The sequence below is a fragment of the Amphiura filiformis genome, chromosome 3 (assembly GCF_039555335.1).
Source record: "Amphiura filiformis chromosome 3, Afil_fr2py, whole genome shotgun sequence".
Classification (NCBI taxonomy): Eukaryota; Metazoa; Echinodermata; class Ophiuroidea; order Amphilepidida; family Amphiuridae; genus Amphiura; species Amphiura filiformis.
The window spans coordinates 52750881-52774404 of record NC_092630.1 but is presented as its reverse complement, the minus strand read 5'-3'; the positions used below and the strand labels follow the sequence as shown (position 1 = coordinate 52774404).

Below are 23524 nucleotides of genomic sequence, written 5' to 3'. Positions count from 1 at the left end.
AGTCTTCCACAGAGGGAGTAAGAGTTTTGATTAGATTAGACAAATTGGGTAACTTCTATTTGAAATACTCGCTCCAGTTGTAGAAGATATAGGTAGCCATATGTATACAGGGGGAGTATGGGTTTCAAAATAATTAACCCTGACCAATTACATTTGAAAAACATACTCCCTCTGTGGAAGATATTTCCAAAATCTTCCACAGGGGTAGTGTGGATTTCAACTGGAATAGCCCAATATTACTTTCAACCTTATTTTAAACACTGATCAATTTGAACAAGAAACACCACATCTTGCTTGATTGCATCTCATGTGGCAAGAAAAATGTGTTTATTGTACGAGTAATTTAACCAAACTAATACAATTTGGCTGTAAATTTTTCGTCTCAAATGTGTTGATGTTTGGTTTTGAAGAGTATGATACATTGGGTATAGATAGAGTTGTAAATACTACTCACATTTTGGAACCCAACTGAACAAAAACTTACTAATACTACTTTGATGTAATAATTGCCTCATGATAAAATATACGCAACATTTTGAACAAAATAGCAGACTATTTTATGTGTACAAAATAGCAGACTATTTTACGTGTTGGGAAAGATGAAATGATCTAAATATATATATGGATATATATATATATATAATATAAATACCATTTGAAAAAAAAACATGTATATTTTTGTTGCCATGTTTGTTCATATATACTTTATCAGCCTCTAGATTGTACATACATGTATGTAGCATATGTAATGGAGCATATATTGTACTATTATTATTTAAATGGTCACAATAACCTTGATTCAGTAATTTTGCATCCAGATATTGAACAGAGAATGAGATCACCATAAGGGCAAGTTGTAGAACAGCTTTTACTTGTTTGGATGTCTAGTTGTTAATCTGAGCCTTGGTGGAAGTAAGGTCTCACTTGGACACTTGTTAAACAAACTTCCATTTTAATATACAAATAGTTTTTAAAAAAGGTAAGTTAAAAATTTAATGCATAATGTTGGGCCAGTTGTGAGCAAGAGCTGGCAAGTTGACAAAAGTTTAGTATCAACCATGGATCACATGACTACATATTAATGTACAAGGTGTCCCATAAAAAGGTTACATGTAGAAAATGAACCGCATTTTGTGATGGTACAAGAAAACAATGTCATTTTTTCAGATATTATTTATTCATCCTTCTTGTAACTGTTTGCCAAGTTTCAATTCGTATCTTAAAAGTAACTTAACTTATGAGCGCAAGATGACAGGGGTGTCAAGAGTGGCTAATCATCAAAATATCGCACAACGAAGGTTGAACACAAGCACTTTGTTTTCAAATTTTTTTCTTTATTACTTCTTATGTTTCTCTTATTTTTCATTGTTGAACTTATTGAACAAAAGACAAATATTGAAAAATTTAATATTGCACACTGAAAATAAATCAGTTTTAGAGCTTCTTGACTCTTGGTGGTAATAAATAAAGGAAGATGGTCATTAGAGAAGAACACATGTTTGGTGAAAGCAGTTTTGCACGCTGTATATCCTGTCATCAACATAGTGAAAAATGAATAACAATCTTTTACATTTAGGCCTTGCTTGGATTTTGTTGACATGAAATCGCTGCTGTTTGTTTTTACATTTCTGACTGAATTCTTGAAATAAAACTGAACAAGTTTTATTCTTTGTTTATCAGAATAAAATACTGCATCTGCCATGCTACGGCTGGGCCTACTCAAGTGCCCCGCCAAATGCACGGTGGTTGTGACGGTGGTATAGTGAACCATGTGTTGTCACGTAAAGAGCTTGGTCAGGAATGCCTGAAATGCGGGCTAAGTACATAGGTTGTGAACTTGACATTCACAGGGGTACTAGTAGAGGGTACATAGATTATGTCATGAAAAGGATATTTAAATTTGTTAACATTTAATAACTTAGATTATTTTCAAAAATCTACATGTAACCTTTTTTTGGGACACCCGGTACTTAGTAATGGTGTACAGCTCTAGTGTGTTTTAAGTTGAGAATAATGCCATGTTGGATTCCACTGTGGCAGATTCGAATCAGTGCGTTTATGCGGTTGCGTCGCTAGTGTACTGAAATTCGCTCTTCTATGTGTGTATATGCCCTGTGGAATTTGGTTAGCGTACGCGATTCAAATTTGCCACTGCAAAATCCAATATGGTGTTAGACTTGAAACGAGACACACGATACACTATAATTTTAGCTCATTTGTATATGTGACATGATCAAGGGAAAGTCATATCAACATGGGGTTTTCAGTTTCTGAAAGCGCTAAATGTCCTCTTTAGAAACATATGTAAAACTCATTTTCGACATGGGACTCATCCCTTGATCATGTCACATTATGAAAATAACAACAATTGTGTGCAGCTGGTATGGTTCATTACATGTTTCATGTTGGACACCCAGATTGGACACATGTTGTCTGTTCAGTACCTGGATTATGTATGTTATATATAGTTATATATTTTTGCAGGGTAATATTGTGCAATGATCAAGAATGAGATAAACCAAACGGTCCGATTGAACTGGGCTGATTGATATCTGGCGTTTGATAAAAGGAAATAGATGAATATGGCATGCCAACTATACAATATTAGCATAATACTTTGGTGCATCTATATCATTACCTATCTTGGTGTACAATGCATAGTATGTCATGTTTTTGCTTTGCACATCAAAGCAAAAGTTTTGATGCCTGAGCTAAATAAACAATATATTCCCCCTTATAGATCAAGCCATACATAGGTGCAAGTGTCCAGCTATTACTCATTAGTAAATAACCAATTATTTCAAATATTTTATTATTTGTGATCTGATAAGTATAATGTTGCAACATAGATGCGAAAATGAGATGGCAAAAACATTTGGAAATGTAACTTTACAACGTAACTAACATCGAGGGCTTAAAACCACAATTGGCCAAGAGATATGGACATTTCTGGTTCTAAACTCTCAATATAATAGACTCACAAAATGCTCAACATTAGAAAGGTTTTTTAGTGCATGCTCATGACTACATCTTACTAGCACTAAGCAGTTACTACAATGGGGTATTCCAGTTGAAATCCATATACAGAAGACAAGACATGGCCTTAATCTCCCATGCAGGCGTAGATTTCAAATGGAGTCGCCCATTCAGGTAGTAACCCCATTTGAAATTCACACTCCCTGTGTGGAAGATGAAGGTCATGTCTTCCATAGGTGTAAGGATTTGAAATGGAATAGCTTATAAAACTGGATGGATCAGGTCAGATCATGCATATTCTTAAAACAATTAGAGGGGTATACTAACTTTGTTGCTTGTTTGCTAATTAATTGTCAGTCAATAGACTAGTATTCTACAAATAATATGGTGCTTTTACTCAACTAGTTATTTTGGGAGTAACTAGTTACTTCATCAGTTTTATGTGATATTCCAATCTGGAAAGGCTTTTGCTGATTTTTAGTGGCTAGTATAGTATGCCATGATAAGTTCTATATTTTTATAAAGAAAATGATAACTAGTTGATTTTAATGATTTCTTAGGTTAGTTTATAAATTACATGTTTGTTTATTGTGCAGAGCACAAAACCTTTCTAGGTTGGATGGACTTGCATAATACTTAAGTATATAGGTCAGGTGTACTGGTATAGCGATTTCATAGCTACTTTTCACTGTGTAAATTGCATAATATGTTGTCATACATATGGATGGCAGTGCCTGATGTGCAATGGAAGGTTATGCATATGCAGGCCACAATATGTAAGTCAAATTGTATCTAGTCATATAGCAGTATTATGTATTTAATGTTTAAAAGTTTTATGGGTCAGTTCACATCGAAAGGGAGAGAAGAGTTATACCCTTAAAACAGATTACTCAAAAGGAAAAGAAAGGTTTGTCTGAGACACATGTAGCTTTTAAAATTTGTATAGTTGAAAAAAAAAGAACATGTGCATGTCAGGTCAATCAATCAATCAATCCCTGAAACTTATATAGCGCCTAAAACCAAGAAAACCTGCACTAAGGCGCTTGTAGGTAGCTTATTTAGTAAAAAAAATGTCAAAAACTGCATACCGCTCGCTTTGCCATTTTTGTCTCAGACAAACCTTTTTTTTTTGCCTAACAGAGATATTATTTTCTCCATTTTAAAATGTAATTATAATTACCTTCATGCCAAAGTTCAGAGTATATAATGCATTGAAGCTCATTTATAGATTCTAGTCATTTGATTGGTGTATTTGTATCCCATGACTATTTCTCATCCCATCATCAGTTTTGATGGGATTATCTATTTGATTAATACCACAATGAATATGCATTTCCAGCTTGGTTGAGTTATGCTGTGCATGTGCCAAGCATTTTACTAGTTCTTTACAAGTATAATTTTAAATATTCACTTGTATTCAACTCAATTTTCATCATTGGAATACAAACATTTCCTTTTAAAATGACCAGAATGTATAGATGAGTTTCATACCTTTTTCAGCCAGGATGTCACCTGCAGCATTTGTGAATAGGTATCAAATTACAGTCCACAAAACAAATAAAGCACCAGTTATTTTTACCCCTGTATGTCCTAAACAAAGGTAGATATGTCATCATTAGAACCAGCAACCAGTATCTGCATCTTTAAGCTCAGATTTAAGACCACATTCGTTAAAATCGTTCAAGAAATAAAGACATGATGCTCCAAAAACCCAAGGAAGTTGCAGTTTTGCTCCATTGCATGCCATATTGGTTTGCACAAAGCATTCTCTAACAAGAGAACTAGCGCTAACATTAAATAGCATACTAAAACTATAGTAAGAATTCCAATTGAATGACCGCAGCTTTTAACAGCTGCACTCGATCGAACTGCGATCGTATATCGCGTATTTCAAACTACAACGCGAACGCACGACCTTGGATACAATGCTAACCAATCACGAAAAGCGTTGGTATGGTTGGATTCACTTCGTGTTACTCACGCACAGTCGCATACGCTGGCGTACATCACGCAGTGTACGCAAAAATTCATCACGCTATTGAAAGCTGCGTTCATTCAATTGGAATTCCCACTATAGCGCCAACATTGAATAGCATATTAAAACTAGCGCCATTCTTTCCATTGATTAAAACATGAAAGTGCAACTTTTGTTACTTTCTTGGGTTTTAGATTACCATTGCTTAAATTCTCAACAAAATTCAACAAATGAGAGGAAAAAAGAGTATATTGATGATCTTTGTTAAAGATATACAGGGGTGAGCCTAACTGCCTCACTGTAGTTTGGTAAGACAGGTGGCCTGTTCAAGTCCAAGTAAATCTAAGCTGTATTAATTTCAGTTTTATTGTATCCATACCCACTACCCACTACAAATCTTTGTCAATGAGTAGAATGTTTCCAGATTTATGTCAGTTAGAGGTGACAGAATGGCTGAAAACCTTTTTTGAAACATGGACTGTTCAGGTGGTATATTTTTATCATCACTCTAAAGCAGTCAAATATTTGTTTAAAATTGGAACTGTCAAAATCAAGGTATAGGGAATATTAATGAGTTCAATTAACTTACTGTTAAGTTGGTTCTACATGTATATTAGTTATTGTGTCTGTGCATGTTGATAGCTTGCTCTGTGGCTGTCTACAATAAAATGGAAAATGTCTGAAAATTTTGCTTGGAATGTAGAAGTGTGATTTTCTTACTAGCATGACAAGAGGCTCATTTATTAAGAAGCAAACATAAGCAGTAACATAAAAAGTAATACATCTAAATGTAAAGATTTCAAAGCTTTGAAGTTGATTCAGCAGGTATTATGAGGTATGTGCACAGAGCATACCTTGAGAGGACACTTGGCTCATTTGCATGGCAGTCGGACTCTCCATTGTATTTGTTCATTTGTGTATGGAGAGCAATGGCGACCCTTCATTGTATTTGTTCATTTGTGTATGGAGAGCCATTCTTGGAGCCCATGGGACTCAGGCTAGGGACTCAGGTAGAGTCAGACGCTGTATATACTAGAAACGCATATTCTTAATTCGCGTTTATTCAATGTTAGCATTAAATTTGTATTGCCCGCAGCGCAATGGAAAAACCTGAATTTGTTACATAAAAAGAAATGAAAATTAAAAAAAGTCGGGTTCCACCTGAGTACATATTAAATGGGTGTAGAAATTGTTCTGAAAATATTAATTAATTTAGACAAACATACGGGATATAATGAACCTTTGACATGACGCCATGATGACATGATTTTATTAGTCGTTTTATATCACCTATACCGTGTGTCATAATACCAATATTTTGTAATTTTATGTAAGAACTAATATTTTGCATCATAAATGCGCAGTCCATATGTACAAACGAATACTAATCTTCAAGATATTAAGCTTTAGAACACTTCAAAATAACATGTCACTAAGCAGGTCATAGGTGCTGGCCTTGTCCTATTGTACTTGTTCATTTGTGTATGGAGAGCTCACTGACCTGTATAGAGGTCAATGGGAGCTAGAGCTTCTTTACGGGCACTATCGGTTTCAGGGCGTAGTTCATTGAACTCAACGGGCTGTTATTTGAAGTGCTTTTATGTTATTGCAAAACGGATCGTGGCGAAAGCTAATAAATAATTCATACCAGGGTTTAATTGATCTGGGATGCGGACATTTCATTATTCGCAAACCACCGGGATTCGATATAGGTTTGCGTTGTAAAATGAAAATGTGAATAAGAGTGTCATCCCCTGGTATGTGTTTAGCTTGATTTCATTGTAAGAATTCTCAACATTAACAGGACCTGTGTCATATTTACAGCTGGAATTTCCAGTTTCATATCTGAATTTGCTTAATTATCAATTCCACTAAACCCTACTTTAAGGGATGGGGTGTGAACTCAGAATGCAATTCGATATGTCTGATCTGCTCTAATGTCCCACACTTTGCCATGCTAAACATGTATACTTTAAGACCAACAATTTATAACAGTTTTGAGGACCAAAAGTTTCCATAATTGCAGGGTTAAGAAAATTCTTAAGGTTCAATTCTTAAATCCTCTACTTCCACCAACAATAGAAGGTGCCCCTCCCCTTTCCAAATATTTGAATACTAGGATATATATATAGGCCTATACAACATGTCCCAAAATCACGATGTCATATTTACAGGCATGAGAATTTTAAGGCTAAATTCACACGCTTTTTCAGGCGGTTTTCAAAAAAGCCATTTTCATGCCTGTATGAATGGCAATAGCAAATATGTATACAAGATATGGATACTATTAATTATAGCCCATATGCATTTAGCTTCCTCAAGATATGACATCAGTACATGCTGCAGTACACATAGTATTAAATTGGCACAGGTTTACTCAAAGACCTGGCAAGTTTTACATGTGCAGTACATCTGTAAACGTGTGAAGCAACTCCAACAAAGTACTGATGTCACTCTCTGGAGGAAGCCAAATGCACTTCAATCATACTGGGCCACTGTTGATTATGACATGGCAAAATCACCAGTCACTGAAGTTGGTAATCCAACGCTTAGTCAAAGATTCTAATCCGATGATAGTCAACTACAGCAAGATCTCCTTCTTTTGTGAAAGCAATACCCACTGGTTTGTGCAAGCGACGAGCCACACAGCCCAAATACAGACCTTCAGGTGTGTATACATGTACAGATCCAGCCTTCTCATCTTGTTGAGGTCTAAAAATAAAGAAATAACACACACATACAAAAATAAAAATGTGATGCTATCATTAATTTTATACATTATTCATAATGAGAATTCTGCATTGTTTTGTCTTCAGGCAGGTTAAATACAATGACAATGTTATACAAACTTTTCTCAAATAGCTCTATTAAGTAATGGCTCTGAAAAGAGCAGTTTTACCCAAAATTTAGACTTGAATGAGCTTGGGACTCCCCATGTTTGCATGGTGCTCATGGAGGAAATCCTGTGTGGGAGGCTTCGACAGCGTACACCTGTGGCAACAATGTGCTTTTCATTATCAGGTGTGTAATGCGCATCACATGTTTAAGGGTACAAAATCAGCTATTTCCAAGGAAATTGTATGTATTTTTCAGAACTTGGTTAACATAATTTGGGTGGTGTCAAACTTTTTATTGCTCTGGGGGCAAAATTTAGTGTAAACTTTTTATTAGGAGGTAGGCTACATTTTTAAGACAACTTTAAAAAGAAAATCCTAAAACAAATATCTACTTACTCTAAATGGTCATAAACCCCTATCCACATGTTATCTTGAGTATCCACAATGATGCCCCCAATCTTGTGTCTCCTTCCTTCAATCATCACATTGAACCAGAAGAGCAGGTTGCCATCATAATCCATCACCTCAACTTTACCAAGAGGATATGCGCTGATCAGGATCTGATAGCTGCTATTGATAGCGATAAAACCAGGATGACATTTACACCGGATTTGCTTGATCAATGTGCCGTCACTGTAGTGCAGGGTAATTGCGCATCTGCCACAATCGGCTACAGCAATCCGATCCTTGTCGTCCACAGCAACACCACATAGTGAGACGCTTGCATCCGGAGTCTCGTGTGGACCCTGGGTATTGAAAGCCCGTAAGAAAAAACCTTTATCATCAAAAATTTTCACCAGTTTTGAGCCATCCACCATCAATAGAAAAGCATCTGATGTGATTGCCACATCGCATGGAGTATTCACGCAGTGTTTTGATTTCTCAGGTGGCGAAATCACTTCAAATTGGACTTCACCTGCACGAGAGTAAATAATAATTCTTTTCGCTTCACGATCGCAGACTGCGATATCACCGGAGGGGTATACAGCTATTCCATGACCCCAATCAAACTGTTCTTTTCCTGGCTTACCATCACGCCCCCATTGTGACTGAAAAGTCATAAGGCAGTCAACACGACCAATGAGTTTACTCGTATCCGCTAGTCTCATCTCATCCGGAGTGAATGTAAGAACATCCAACTCCTCCTCAAATGAGCCACCATTCATGTCACTACATTTATCCAATAACGGCATAAGTCTAGGATGAACTGTTACTACTAGAGACGGACAGTTGATAGTCATCAAACCATGAGTTATTGACAGTATCTGTTTACACTTCAGTGCCCTAACACGCTGCTTATCTTTGTATCGCCTGATGGTCATCAACTCTCGATTCTCAAAAGCACTGATTTCTGCCAACAGTTCCTTTTCTTCACATTCCACACGGGTTATCTCTTCTTGCGCTCTTTCCACTAGTCCTTCTTTGAGATCGTCCAAATCCACATCACATGTGATCTTGCGCAGATCACTATCTGTAACTGCAGATTGAATAGGATCAGGTGGCACACCGCCATCGTCTTCTACATACTCATGTTGCCTACCACCACTTGCAACTGCAAGCTTACTGTCCAAATTAGCTTGTTTTACAAATTCAATTTTACGATGACACTTCTTACAATTCTCTACCTCCTCTGGTTTGTAGTCAATACCAACACATTCTATGCAAATTCTTTTGTTGCAGCACGAACATGAAAAGATAGCAGGCCGCCCGTCATGAGTAGTACATTCAGGGGTTCTGGTTTTGATCTCTAGATGTGGCACCCAATCTAACTGTTCTATATTATGGCCTCTCATTGGTGTCAGTTTCTTGTGAGATTCTTCGCAATCATTGCATAGATATTCTTCACACACTAGGCAGCAGGCAACGGCACTGTCTCCACTATCACATGCTTCACACTTTTGTATGCCTGGATCAATCTCAGACAAGAATCTGATATGCTGGGTGTATTCATGAAGAATCTCTTGTACATAAGGGTTCGTTGGAATGCTAGTAAGTCCTATTTCAGGATCAGGAAATGGCGTTTCTGTTCCACACTTAGGACATACAACCTTAGTTGCCTCTGCTGGTGTATGTTCAATAAGGCAATCTTCACAGAATGAATGTTCACAGTTGACAAACTTTGGCTTCACTACACGATTCAAGCATATTCCACAATTAAGGTACTCCGTGTTCTCAGCTAAATGCTTTGCTTTTTCTTTTCCCACTCGTCTACCCGTCATTTTTAGGCCGATTTTAAAACTTGAACAAGAAGATCCTATGTGCGATGATCACAGAACTTCATGCATGGTAATTATATTAGTATATCTGCAGTTCAATTTAGTATGAAAATATATCAAAATATAGATTGAGATAACAATTTTGATAATTCATCTAGAGTGCTATATGGCCACCAAGTTAGGTGTGAACTTTGTTTTGTTTTTCATATGGTATAGACACTATTGCTGATAAAACTCAACTGATCAAAGTTCATACTTTGCTAAGCAAATTGATACCATACACAGGGAAGAATTATTCAGTCAGGTGACTGGTGTTTTTTTTTAGTCCAATGAGATAACATGCAATTTTCTCTTAAAGGGGCACTTTGTGATCCACTGCCTCATCTCCCAACTTAAAAACTAAAAAAAAGTTGATAATCTTTGAATATAGCACCCTGCACTACAATGTTCATGTGGTACCTATGCATTGAACCATAGATGTCAAAGAACTGTAAAGACCTGGATCGCAATTCTATACGCTGGCGAAGTTACGTAATAATCGGATTAACTACCATAGCAATAGGTCAAAACAATTTTGAATATACCGCAACTGATACGTTCACGTGGTACCTCTGCATTGAACCATATCATGCTGATCACTTGCACCTGTAAGATTAGTATCTTTGAAAAGACCAGTACTGTATTCAATCTATGATTGCAGACATACACAGGAGATGAGTGCAACCTGCTTGTAGTGCAGGGCGATATATTCAAAAATTGTATTCATCTATTGCTATGGTAGTTAATCCGATTATTAAATCACTTCTAAAGCGAATAGGGCTTTGTAAATCATGTAATTATGCGTAACTCGCCGATTCAATGTCCGTATCTATTGAACCATACTCTAACATTTTCAGTGCATTTTTCAGTTGCTACAAACAAGTGTTTTTGGTTTTCAACTGAGAATTCCACTTTGTTCATACTCTGTTTTGATTGATGCTGCTTTGTTGCAATGGCAAAATGTATGCAAGATGTCAGACTTTCAATACCAAAGAACAACACCCAGAGAGCATGCAAGTCTAAGAGCTGCTGGCAGTAGAAACCCAGGAGTCCACTGACTGTTAAGACTGTCAGATCATTTCAGAACAGACAGCTTACCAATGCCCAAAAATATACACAGGTAGCCAAATAAATATACAGACATGTATGGCATAAGAAAGTTTTTAACATTTATTATTAAATTGCAAGACCTGAGAACTTCACTGAAGATTCTTTAACTAAAATCATTTCCAACTGAAGATTTAACAGATCTTGAGGAGGAAATTCCAATACATAAGTGTCATCAAGTATTACAACAAGACTGAACAAAAGGCACAACTGGTTGTGTCAAGGCATCATATTTTGGTCCCAATAACATTCAATTTTAATTACGATCACACAAGTCAAAAGCACACTGAAGGCTTAAATATCTTTTTAGTGATCAAGGCATTAAGAGTACAAAAACAATTCATTCAACCTTACATCATATTATACAATATAATTATTTAGATGTCAGTAAACTCTGCTATAATCATGTTATTAAGCACACAAAATAAACAAATAAAGAATACAAATATATATGAAAACATTCTTAGTTGGTACATATTCTGATATAATTATAACAACCCATATGAGTGTGATGTAAAATAAGTCTGAACTCCACCATATTTGTGCGTTGCTCACGAGGACAAAATAGTGTATCTCTAACTTTGATTTAAAGTGTGTATTGTTTGCATCCAATGTGTTGTGTCTATAGAGCACACCAAGTGCCACACATGCAAATCTTCTTAACGCTCAAGCTTAAACATGCATAGTATTGCTTGTTTTGTGCTTTTGCAAATCAATGCCAGAAGCACACTATTTATGGCAGATTAACCATGGAGTTACACACTGGGTTATTCAGAGTCTGGACACCTCTTTGGTTTTGACAGATGGAAATCAAGTTGATTCTCACCAAAAGCCTATTTCAAAATATCTAATACTATTTGTGTAAACATAAAAAGTTGATGAGAATCATTTTCATTTCATTAGTCACAAGAATACTCATAAGACTGTTTTCAGCTGAAAATAATACCCCTGGAAAACACATGATTGAAAATTATGGTCGGTGTGGATGCTAAATGGCTTAATCTGCGTCATCTTTTTTATGACGTGTGCAGTCTTGATAGTGTTAGGATTATCAAGTCGGTTCTTTCTGTCAACTCCCGTGTCAACTGTCCCCAACTTGGGACGGGCGGTGGTGGGTTGACCAGTTTGGTCCCGCAAACCCTCCTTTTCCAGCTGCAGACTGTCATGACATCAAAAGGATATTTTGTTGCTATAAATACTGAGAACCAAAGTATGATGGGTTGCATGAGTTACATATATTTTGGGCAATTTGTGGCTTTTTAAGTCATCTTGTGAAATTTTATCTTGGAATGACAACACATCAATTTAAATTGTTTTGAAGATCAGAATATAATGCTATAAATTTAGTATAGGGTGATAAAACACATCTTTGTTTAAAAGTGGATAAGGCCAATGAAAACCGATGTCCTTGTAAATGTTTCCTAATGTATAACACATATTCATCACTTTTTGTTCTCAAATATCTGAGCAACAATCATTGAGCTTCATCAAGTTGCCTACTTGTCTTCTACCAACATAAATCCCTTCATTCATGAGGAAATTAATTGAAATACAGAATGTGGTTATAGGTCGAAGTTCTGCAGTCTGTTTTCCTCCAATATTTCATGACTATAAAAGATTGAAAGGCACTTTTTCATGCATACTTTTACATTCAAAAGTTAATTAAACTTGTTTATAAAAGATTGCAAGGCAGTTTCATTCCTTCTGTTTTGTGATTGTGTTGTGTATACCAGGTGTCTTCATCAGATATCCTATCACTTACAACTATGCTGTTAACAATTTGCCTAGTCTTATATTATAAAGTGATCTGATAACTTGCCTAGCATCATGCTATAGTCGACAGTAACACCATGTTGGATTTCGCAGTGGCAGACGGGATCCATGCGCACCAACATAATCCTTTTATGGGCGTATACAGATGCGTAGAAGGGTGATTTGTTCATACGCTGGCAATGCAAATGTATTTAACGCACTGATTCGAATCTGCCACTGCGAAACCCAACATGGTGTTACTCTCAACTTCAGTCGAGACACATTGTAGCGAGTGATTGACTACTCACCTTTTAAGTATCTAGATACAAAAGTGTTCAGAGTATATAATTTATATAGTGTTTAGAGTACAGGGTATATAAATGATAACTACACAATTAAGTTAGTACTGTTGAAATTTATAACATCCCATAAGCACCACTGAGTAGGGTGTAATCTTTCCCAAGTTAAGTCCTCTCAGAGGACTTTTGAAGTTTTCCAAGTGGTCCTCTCAGAGGGAATGATTACACCACTCATGTTTATCAACTTATGTAATTTAAAATCATAAGCACCACTTTTATTACTGATGTGAAAAATGAACGGATCATTGCCCCATGTTTCATCTCAGTTTACAGCCTTACAGTTTACAGCCTTACAGTTTGCAGTTACATCATTTAGGGTAGTGCCGTACTATTACGCTGCCTTTCGTATTCGCCGAGGAGGACAATTTCGACCTCCTCGTTTGTTTACAAACAGAGAGGTAGACAAAGGGCCTGTCAAAACTGTTCCGCTTGTCCAAATACTCAAGTATCAAAAGGATGGTCCACAATAGAGTGATTCACGCAACATGAATAAGGGATTAAACTAGATGGACGGCGGTTCTCGGATGTCGCGGTTTTCGACGCACAGCGTCGACCGAGATGCCTCCACCCAAGGGAGCGATTTAGCACAAAGTTTGATCCAAAGTTTCGAGCCGCTAGGGCAGACTGAATTTGACCTGGCTCTAAATGTTGACTGTACCCACCAAGTTTCATGCCCATACGACCAAATTTATAAATTTGACCTGAGATGACCCCTGGGTGACCCCGGATGACCCCAACATGATCTTCCAAAAATTTGGCTCTAAATGTTGACTGTACCCACCAAATTTCATGCCCATAACACAATATTTTGTAATTTGACCTCAGATGACCCCTGGGTGACCTCTAATGACCCTGAAATGACCTTCCAAAAATTTGGCTCTAAATGTTGACTGTACATACCAAGTTTCATGCCCATACGACCAATTTTATCAATTTGACCTTAGATGACCCGGGATGACCCCAAAATGACCTCAAAAATTTGGCTCTTAATGTTGACTGTACCTACCAAGTTACAAGCCCATACGACCAAATTTATTAATTTTACCTGAGATGACCCCTGGGTGACCCCGGATGACCCCAAAATGACCTTCCAAAAATTTGGCTCCAAATGTTGACTGTACCCACCAAGTTTCATGCCCATACGACAATATTTATTAATTTGACCTCAGATGACCCCTGGGCGACCTCTGATGACCCTGAAATGACCTTCCAAAAATTTGGCTCTAAATGTTGACTGTACATACCAAGTTTCATGCCCATATGACCAATTTTATTAATTTGACCTTAGATGACCCCTCACAAATTTGGCTCTAAATGTTGACTATACCCACCAAGTTTCATGCCCACACAAGTTTTTAGTAATTTAAAAAGTAGCCAGAGTTTTTGACCATGACCCACCTATCCTGAAAATCTGAAGTCAATCGGCCCATCCATGCCCGAGATACAGCATCCGGACGGAAGGAAGGAAGCACGGAAGGACTGAAGCACGGACATTGCAAAAACAGTATGCCTCGCGGTGGAGGCATAAAAACTGTGAAGTAGGACCATGTGCTTCTTTTGTCCAATTTGGCATCAAGATTTCTAATGGAAACAGTTCAGACCCAGAACAGGATCATGTCAGAAATTAATATTTTGTTCTGGGTCTGATTATTCGGACTACATTTAGGGATGGATCTAGAAGGGTTGTGTGGGGTGCCATAATCAATCACAATCAGCCCATATTATCAAATTATAGTCTCTCCACCACACTTGACCAGCCGGTATCCACCCCTGTTATTTATATCAAATTTGTTCACTAGTTAGCAATGCAAAGTTATGTAGCACACAATAATATGAAGATCCTCTTCATTTGTTTTCTATGAAAATTTATTTGGTAAGGTGCTTTAACACTCTCCCTTGACTCCCTAGTTTGTGCTGTTTACAGCATAAACACAGAAGTGGGGTTCTGATTGGCTAAATGAATCAGGTGATCATTCCCCCGAACACTGTGTAGCATTGTGTGACCCTTGGTGTGACCTAGAGTGAAAGACCTTGCCAAATAGTGTTGAATATTTAATAACAGCTTTCAGCAAATGGTACTGTTGAAATGTAGGAAGGGCAAAAATAACAATCGCCTATCTTTAGGTGGGTCTGAGTCTTCAGGTGATATTTTTCCAGTTTTGGTCATTTTTCTTTAATAATACAGTGGTTAATGAGTTTTGACATATAATAGGCCAAAACAAATGTTTTCACTATTTTCCCAGCTCCCCGTAAAACCATACACATTGAGGGAAAATAGAACCCATTACATCAGTCATGGGTTTTATTTTTCTCAATTATTTGAGCACAAACTCCACTAGCTCAGGCAGCACTCCAGCTCGCCTTAACGAAGTGCTTTGCTTGATAACATCACATACATAAGACTGCTCAGTGCTCGGCTGAGTTTATTCATCAGAGAAACTAGCATTGAAGTCTGAATGAAAGCCTATGTATTTTAATAATTATGTTTTAACAAGCTTTCAGCAAAAATATGAATAGATACTTGGGTATTTTAGCTGTAACCAACAGCCCTTGTCATAAGTCAACTGGGCATTAACAGGGACAAGGGATTGTAGTTTACAGCTGAAATATCAATGCTAACATATTTATAACAATTTATACTGAAATCTTGAATAAAATTGTTAATTATAAACAAAAATGGTATTGCACCCCCTGTACTGAGTTTAAATTTCAAATTATTCACAATTCAACTGATCAGGTGATTATTCAATCATGAACTTTTGATACATTTTGAAAACCTTACCTTAACTGTAACTTGTTTTGCATAGCAATTGGCACAAATGTTCTTATACATGTACACTGACTACATTCTGATATACCGGCCATAAAACATTGCCTACAATTACAAGCATATAGTGTATTTTTGATGAAAGCTAAATTAAAACAAGACAGCCGTAAATATACCAATACAATAGATTGGTCTTGCAATAGTACTTAGTTTGTATATGTTTGTATCAGTAATTAATTTGCTCAAACTCCATAATATTATAATTTTGTCGATTAATTTAGCTTTCATCAAAAGCACTCTATATGCTTGTAGACGAGGTTTTACGGTATTTTATCATTACACCTGTCTTAATTATATTTATATTAATCAATCTTACTCATTGACTGCCCACTTAACAATAATGCTCAAGATGAACTCTGGTGGTTCATATATTGTGGACTTCTACACATTTTGAGTATTATACACATCATAAGTACTGTCTCTTTGACAATCTAGCTAATTTAGAAAATATATAAAATATGTTAAGTAACACAAAAATATATACTGATTATGGAATTGAATCTTGAGACGGTTTTTTTAAATGAGGTTGATGATGGCTTGTTCAGAAAACCTGAGAGTATTGAACAACCGAGTTGGACGGTTACTTTAAGAGCACCATGTTAATTGTTATTTACAAACATAAGTTTTACAATGAATTTTAGTTGTTTAGCACATATATATATTTATAACAAGGAATGTTTGTTACAAGTTCCTACATACCTTTCTACTTTAAACTACTACATTGAAACAAGGAAACTAAATGCTAAACCAATTTTGTCCTACAGATATTATTATATGGAATGATTATCAATTTCTAACAATTCAACTAGACTTTGTGTTCACACATCAATTTGGCACAATGTATAGGAAGGTCACAACAATAGCAGTTGTCTGCGCATCTACTAAACTCACTATCCCATGCTACTTTTTCTCTAGTGTAATCAGTAACATCAGCACATCTAGGGAACTTTTTCACACATACATATGCATGTGTACATGATCACTTCAGACTGAACCTTGCGTTTTGAAGCTGCATCCAGTGAAATGTGCACTGACATCACTAGAGACAAAGCAGCAGTATAGATAGATGGGTAATTCCAATCATGGCAAGATGTACAAACACTGCTCCTATTTTATTACCATGCAACTTATCAAGTGAAAGACTGAACTGCACACTTGCCTAGCAAGTTTCATGCATACTCCTGTTGTACCCGTTATACAAAATTGTTAGAGTCAAATGACATTTTTCTTGGTTATTATAACCAATCATATATCTGCAAAGAGCATAGTAGCATTACTACCCACAATGTCAACTGTTTTGGTCCATATTATGTTGATTGGTTCACCTACAAATTTGAAGGAGTGTATGTTTCTAGTTGCTCACATGTAATTTTAAATCTCTGGGTTACAACACATGAAATTGTATTGTACCCTGGTGATTGTGTCTGGTCTTAGAACCATGCATAACAGTGCTATGTTACTATACCTGTGTAGCACTTATATTTCCCAATTCACAATGAACAGAAACACTTTTGACAAACCTCTACAGGCTGCATAAAATGATAAATGATTGGTACCCATCAGTTTCTAGTGATTATGGACAAGCCTGCCCCTTCAAAATATAAAATAAGGTTGACCTGACCTAATTTGTATATTAATGTTGTAACAGGTCCTAACCATCAATTCAGGAAGAGGATACCAGGATCCAATGTTGTATTTGGGAGAGGCAAGCTTCTTGATAAATAGAACTGATGGGTTTGAATCATTTGATACAGCCTACATTGGTATCAATTTCTTTTCTTTCACTTTGAAAATATAATCTCTACTCAACATATCTTGTCAGAGAACAAACTCAATTGACCTTTTCAATAAATCCCATAAGCCTTTGCGAGTACACCTGAGATGTCGTCATTTGACGTCACGCCGACTTGCAATGCGCAGTAACGATTTTCACTAAATGATGTGCACATCGGTGCAGGGGTGACATTAAATGATGACATTTCAGGTGAACTCGCAAAGGCTTATGGGATTTACCAAAAAGGTCAATTCACTGCATATCCATTCAATAGAAAGCATGCACAAGTGTCTTTCTGAACTTTGCCATTATGGGCAAATTCAAAGAAAGATCACATGATGCACCACCAAGACTACAGTTACCATACTAAACACTTCAAGTAACTCAATTCTTAATACACTGCTTACTGACTATTAATTACCACGTTTATCATACACCATACATCAATTTGGTGTTCTTGCGTACCGCTATGAGAACTTCGTCTGTAGTGATGCCTTTCAACCTGGCGATACGTTCGGCTACAAATACAGCCATGCTAGGATTAGCAAACTTGAGAGTTCTTGGGCACTGAAAAATGGAAGGAAAAGAACCAAACCAGGCATCAATTTTGAATACATGTGATAGTCTGTGATATCATACATGTCATAATGAGGCATCAATTTTGATATTTTGTCTGTTACTGGATATATAATGGAAATGTGTGAGGTGGATATACTAAAATACCTTGGGATGTAAATGGTGAGTACAATTTAGATTGCCTAGTTGAGATGGATTGGGCAAATAAATATAAAATAGTTACCAAAATCACAAAAATGAAGCTTACGGAAAACTACCTAATATGGTGGTATAGGTGACAAAAAATACAATCTTTTTCAACATTGCTGTAGTGTGGTTGTGGTAACCTGTTACCTATGGCTTAATTAAGTTTCAGTGACATAGTGTCGCAAGTTCAAAATACAAAATATAGCTCAACATTGAAAATAGAAGCATTTTAACCGGTTCGTTTTTTGATAGTTGTGGAGCACCAAGTTCATGAAGTCATAAAAGAAATCAGGGCCACTTATTCCCATTTTACATATCAACATTATTTCCCTCATGTGTTAGCAACACATATCCAAAATTTTAACGAAATCCGTTGATAGTAAGCTTTCCAAAATGAAGTGAATTTAAAACATCAATGATGTACCACTTTTTGGCTTGTACCATTAGAAGCATGTACGCGTCATTGATACTGAAGCCACCAATTGAACGAAAAGATTTGCCCCTTCATTTTGCATACCACTTTGTCCAATTTCTTTTTCTCATTTCTTCACAAAATGCAAAAAAATGCAAAGAAAATGCAATGGGTGTAGTACCCCCCTTAAAGTAGATATTTCCCCTAATGCACAGAACAGAATTGTTACTTGAAGATGAGCCAAACACACTCAGTTTGATATTTATAACATTGGTAACTTTGATTAGGCTTACCTGTCTTGGCAAGAAGTAAGGTGAATCTGTTTCTAACAGGAGTCTTTCTAGTGGAATTTCTTTGGCAGTTCTGTGTGTTGGGAAAGCACTGGGGAAAGTAACCAGGGCAGTAAGACCAATGAAGGACTTTGGGAAGACTGAAAACCACCGTCTGAAAAGAAACCAACAAAGAAATGATATAATATATCAGGACATAAGACACAAAAAAGTTTTAATGTGTATATATATATATATGACTTATGTGATTAGAACAATGTAATCACCATGACTCAGTTGCACGCAGAATGGACCCCAATTCCAAAGCCATGGTTTGGCTGCTTTTAACAGTGTTGAAACTACTGCAGAAGATGTACCAGGAGTATGCGATCACAAGGAACTATGCTCAAACCTGTTCTCATCCACAACTTTTGAGTATTTGGATATTGAATTTACTACTATAGTCCATTTGGCCTCCTCGAGAAAGTGAGATCAGTGTGTGCTCCTGTTTATATCACATGTGTTGACTCAAATATGATGCATCTGTACACACACTAAGTAACTGCAACAAAGTACTGATGTCATTCTCTCAAGGAAGCCAAATTTGTCATCCAGGGCTTCATTTTATCATAGTTTATCTTATTCAAAATATGAAAATCTAACAAGATAATATTCCAGAGCGAGATCGTTTTGCTGCGCAATGAGGTCATAGACCATGCTTGAAATAGTTTGTTTAATTCATCACAAGTTAAATATTAGTACTCACTGCGCCTCCTCTGGAGTTCCTGTGAAGCAATGTCTATGGATAGGATAATCCCTTGGTACCATACTGGCCATAATGTTGATAGTATCGTCCTCTGCATCACGACTATGGATCACCAACGGTTTGTCCATCTTCAATGCCATATTTAGCTGGCGACGAAACACTTCCTGCTGTAGGATCCAGTCTGAAGAGTTACGATTGGAGTAGTCCAACCCAATCTCTCCTAGTGCCACAGCTTTGGGATGCTTCATACAGCTTAATATATGCTCCTCTACCCATCCATCATAATATTTGGCATGATGCGGATGAATGCCAAAAGCACCCCAGATCTTGTCTTCATTCATCAGATCTTTCCAGATGCCATGCGGTTTCAAGGATTCCGGTGTGCAGAAGATGGCAACGCATCCGGCATAGTTTGGCGGAAAGTGATGCTGAGTTGTAAACTTCTGGAATGTACCTTTGTAGCTTATGCGTTGGTATAAGAAATCTATATGGCAATGAGTGTCAATGTAGTCTCTCATGGAATACGGGTACATGATAGAAGAGGTGTCATACTCAAATGGTGTCCCTGGGCTGAATGACTTATTCCCAGTAAATGGTGTCCCTGGGCTGAATGACTTATTCCCAGTATACTGCGATTTAGGTGTTGTGAAATTGCCATACTGATCCCATGATACTACAACATTACTAGAGTCGCTATCTCTTTGCCTTGGATCACTCTGAGGATAGCCTGATGGAGCCCATGGAGAGGATTGAGAACTGGTACATTTATTTGGTGTATATTGCTGCTGCTGTTGTTGTTGTTGCTGTTGTTGTCTCAAAAGTCTTGGTGGTAGATTCTTTTGAGGAACATCTCTTTGACTACGATAAGGTTGTGACGACTGTCGTTGTTCAGGAATGAAATATGGCCGCGACGAATCATAGCTTTCTTCTGAAGGATGTCGTTGCTCAGGAATGAAATATGGTCGTGACGAATCATAGCTTTCTTCTGAAGGATGTCGTTGCTCAGGAATGAAATATGGCTGTGATGAATCGTAGCTATCTTTTGAAGGTTGTTGTTGCTGAGGAATTGAATATGGCTGCGATGAATTATAGGTTTCCTCCGATTGCTGTCGTTGCTCAGGAATGAAATATGGCCGTGTGGAATCGTAGGTTTCTTCTTCATCACTTGAATAGTAAATCTCACCGTCCAAATCTTCCACCTCTCTCACATATTTTTAAGTTCTTTGGTTCTCCATGCAAAATCATCTGCTGATTTCTCATCTTTTTCATGCTCTTTGGTCCTCTGTGCAAAATCATAACCTGCTGATTTCTCATTTGTTTCAGGTTCTTTGGTCCTCCATGCAAAATCATTTTGTACTGATTTTTCATCTTTTTCAGTTTCTTTGGTCCTCCATGAAAAGTCATTATCTGCTGATTTCTGTGGTCTTGGTGATGACCATGATGCCAAGCATTGCGCATATAAAATGGATTCGGAGCTGATGGATTAGACATTCTTTGACTGGCCTGCCCATATAGATTAGGAGGTGGAGGAAACCTTGGTTGTCCCATGTAGGGTGGGGGTGGGCGTTGGGGTGGTGGTGGTGGACCACGCCAGTGCCAATTTGTACGCCACTGAATAGGCGGAGCAGCATATGTGGTTCCTTCAACGCAGAACCCACGTCTTTGTGAGTCAACAACATAGTCCCATTGGTTTTGTTTCTTCTCTTTTGTGACTTCTTTCACCATTTTACTCCAGCTATCATCCCCGATTCATCGCTGGATGACTCATCCTGGTTCTACACCATACTCCTCTAACTCTGGCATTTTTTCTTCACTTTCAGGTTTACTTTCTACATTACTGGTATCCACTACATTACTGTCTTTACTCTCTGCTTGATCTTTTCGCTTATCATCTGACCCACTGGTGATTATAGACTCACTCATACTTGCTGCATCAATTACAGGTGCTGATGCAAGTTGCTTTGGCGATGCCGGCTGCTTGCTATCAATTTCCATGGGATTGTCAAATTTACACGCAACAGAAGAAACAGGTGATTGCAGCCTTCTCTCATTTAGTTTATAAGTTGTGTTGTCAACAGTAGGTGACTGAGATACAACAGGTTTGCAATCACTAAGCTTGTAAGTGGTGTTGTTCAAGTTTGCTTCCTTTTGTTCAGCCAATGGTTGGCCCTCAATTATTTCATGTGCCCTTCCTGTTATCACTGTTGTGCTATCTTTGTTGCTCACAGTCTCCTTGTTTTCAGGTTTCTGTACTATAGCGTCCAGTGAGAAAGGTTTCACTGGCAAACACGACAAGATAACTTCCCCGGATGACTTTACTTTCTTCTCTGAACCATCTCGACTCTTTTCACTTGCGGAACTCTGCACAGAACCAGCACATTCGCTTACACTGGCTGCTAACGACTTTGTAACATGTCGTGTGGGAGATGATTTTTGCATCGGTGACCCATCAGACTCTGAATCCGTACAGGAATTGGAAAATGCTTTCTTGATATGGGCGAGTGCAACTGAGGCATTCGGTCCTTTGCACTGGTTGACCGATTTCTTTTTGGTATTGCTTGCTTTGTCTGCATACGTCTCTGCCTTACTATTACTACCATGCTTCTTGCTACTTTCTTTGCTCGTGCTTCTGCTATTGTCACCACTTGCTTCCTTAGATCGCTTTGGTTTTTTGTGGAGATGTTTCGCTGTTTTGAATGAAACCATTTTGACAGTGGATGTTCTGGTGACTTGACTGTGCATTTCATTCTCAGTATATAGGGATTCGGTAGACGCTACAGATGACGAGTTCGATGCAGAGGTTGATGTTGAGGAGACGGAACTAGTTGATGAAGTCCTGTGATGAACTAACTTGGTATTACTTTTATCCTTTAAGGGCACTTGCTTAGTGTTTCTGTTTTCACTAGTGGAAGTTGATTCTTGAGTGGTATCATTACTGTTCTTGTCTTCATCTTTACTTGCTTGTGACTGAACTGGAGGAAGGAGCATCTTGAAAGGTTTTGGATTAAACCCACCACTGTTTTTGGTCATTTTTAGTTGCGACTCATTATGATCTTCCTCAAGCATGGGCATATCTGTGTCTTTCAAATCAGCATTGCTTTTACCATTGGCAATGTTGGATATCACCTTTTTGTCACTCTTCTCACAAACTTTATCATCTGATACTCTGTTGGATGGCTTCTCCTCCTTGTGGTACCTATGCACTTTTGATGGAGACTTACTCCGTCCGGTAACATACTTCCTCGACTTTCTTCTCATCTCTTACTTGTTCACTGTCAACCATCCTCTTCTCAGAATCATATCCTTTGCTATGCTCAGACTTTGACCTACATTTCTTGCTAGTGCTTTCTTCATGTTTGATATCCTTACTCTGTATAACACTACACACGCTTTTGACTTTCGCACTGGGGATACTGGAAGATACCATGTCATGTCGTTTGTGTTTTTTTTTCT

At 37.4% G+C, this 23524-nt stretch overlaps 2 protein-coding genes across 2 annotated transcripts; both read right to left on the bottom strand.

Moving 5' to 3' along the window:
• Nucleotides 1-7500: 7500 nt before the first annotated feature.
• Nucleotides 7501-10007, bottom strand: LOC140147321 (E3 ubiquitin-protein ligase TRIM71-like). The gene is made up of 2 exons (XM_072169099.1): nucleotides 8185-10007; nucleotides 7501-7663 (listed from the first exon to the last, which is right to left on the bottom strand). The coding sequence occupies exons 1-2, from the start codon at nucleotides 10005-10007 to the stop codon at nucleotides 7501-7503; spliced, it is 1986 nt and encodes a 661-aa protein (XP_072025200.1).
• A 6292-nt stretch (nucleotides 10008-16299) lies between these two features.
• On the bottom strand, nucleotides 16300-21169 carry LOC140148708 (putative deoxyribonuclease TATDN2). Its single transcript, XM_072170749.1, has 3 exons — nucleotides 20072-21169; nucleotides 19330-19480; nucleotides 16300-18429 (listed from the first exon to the last, which is right to left on the bottom strand). The coding sequence occupies exons 1-3, from the start codon at nucleotides 20602-20604 to the stop codon at nucleotides 18292-18294; spliced, it is 822 nt and encodes a 273-aa protein (XP_072026850.1). The 5' UTR covers nucleotides 20605-21169; the 3' UTR covers nucleotides 16300-18291.
• Nucleotides 21170-23524: the final 2355 nt, after the last annotated feature.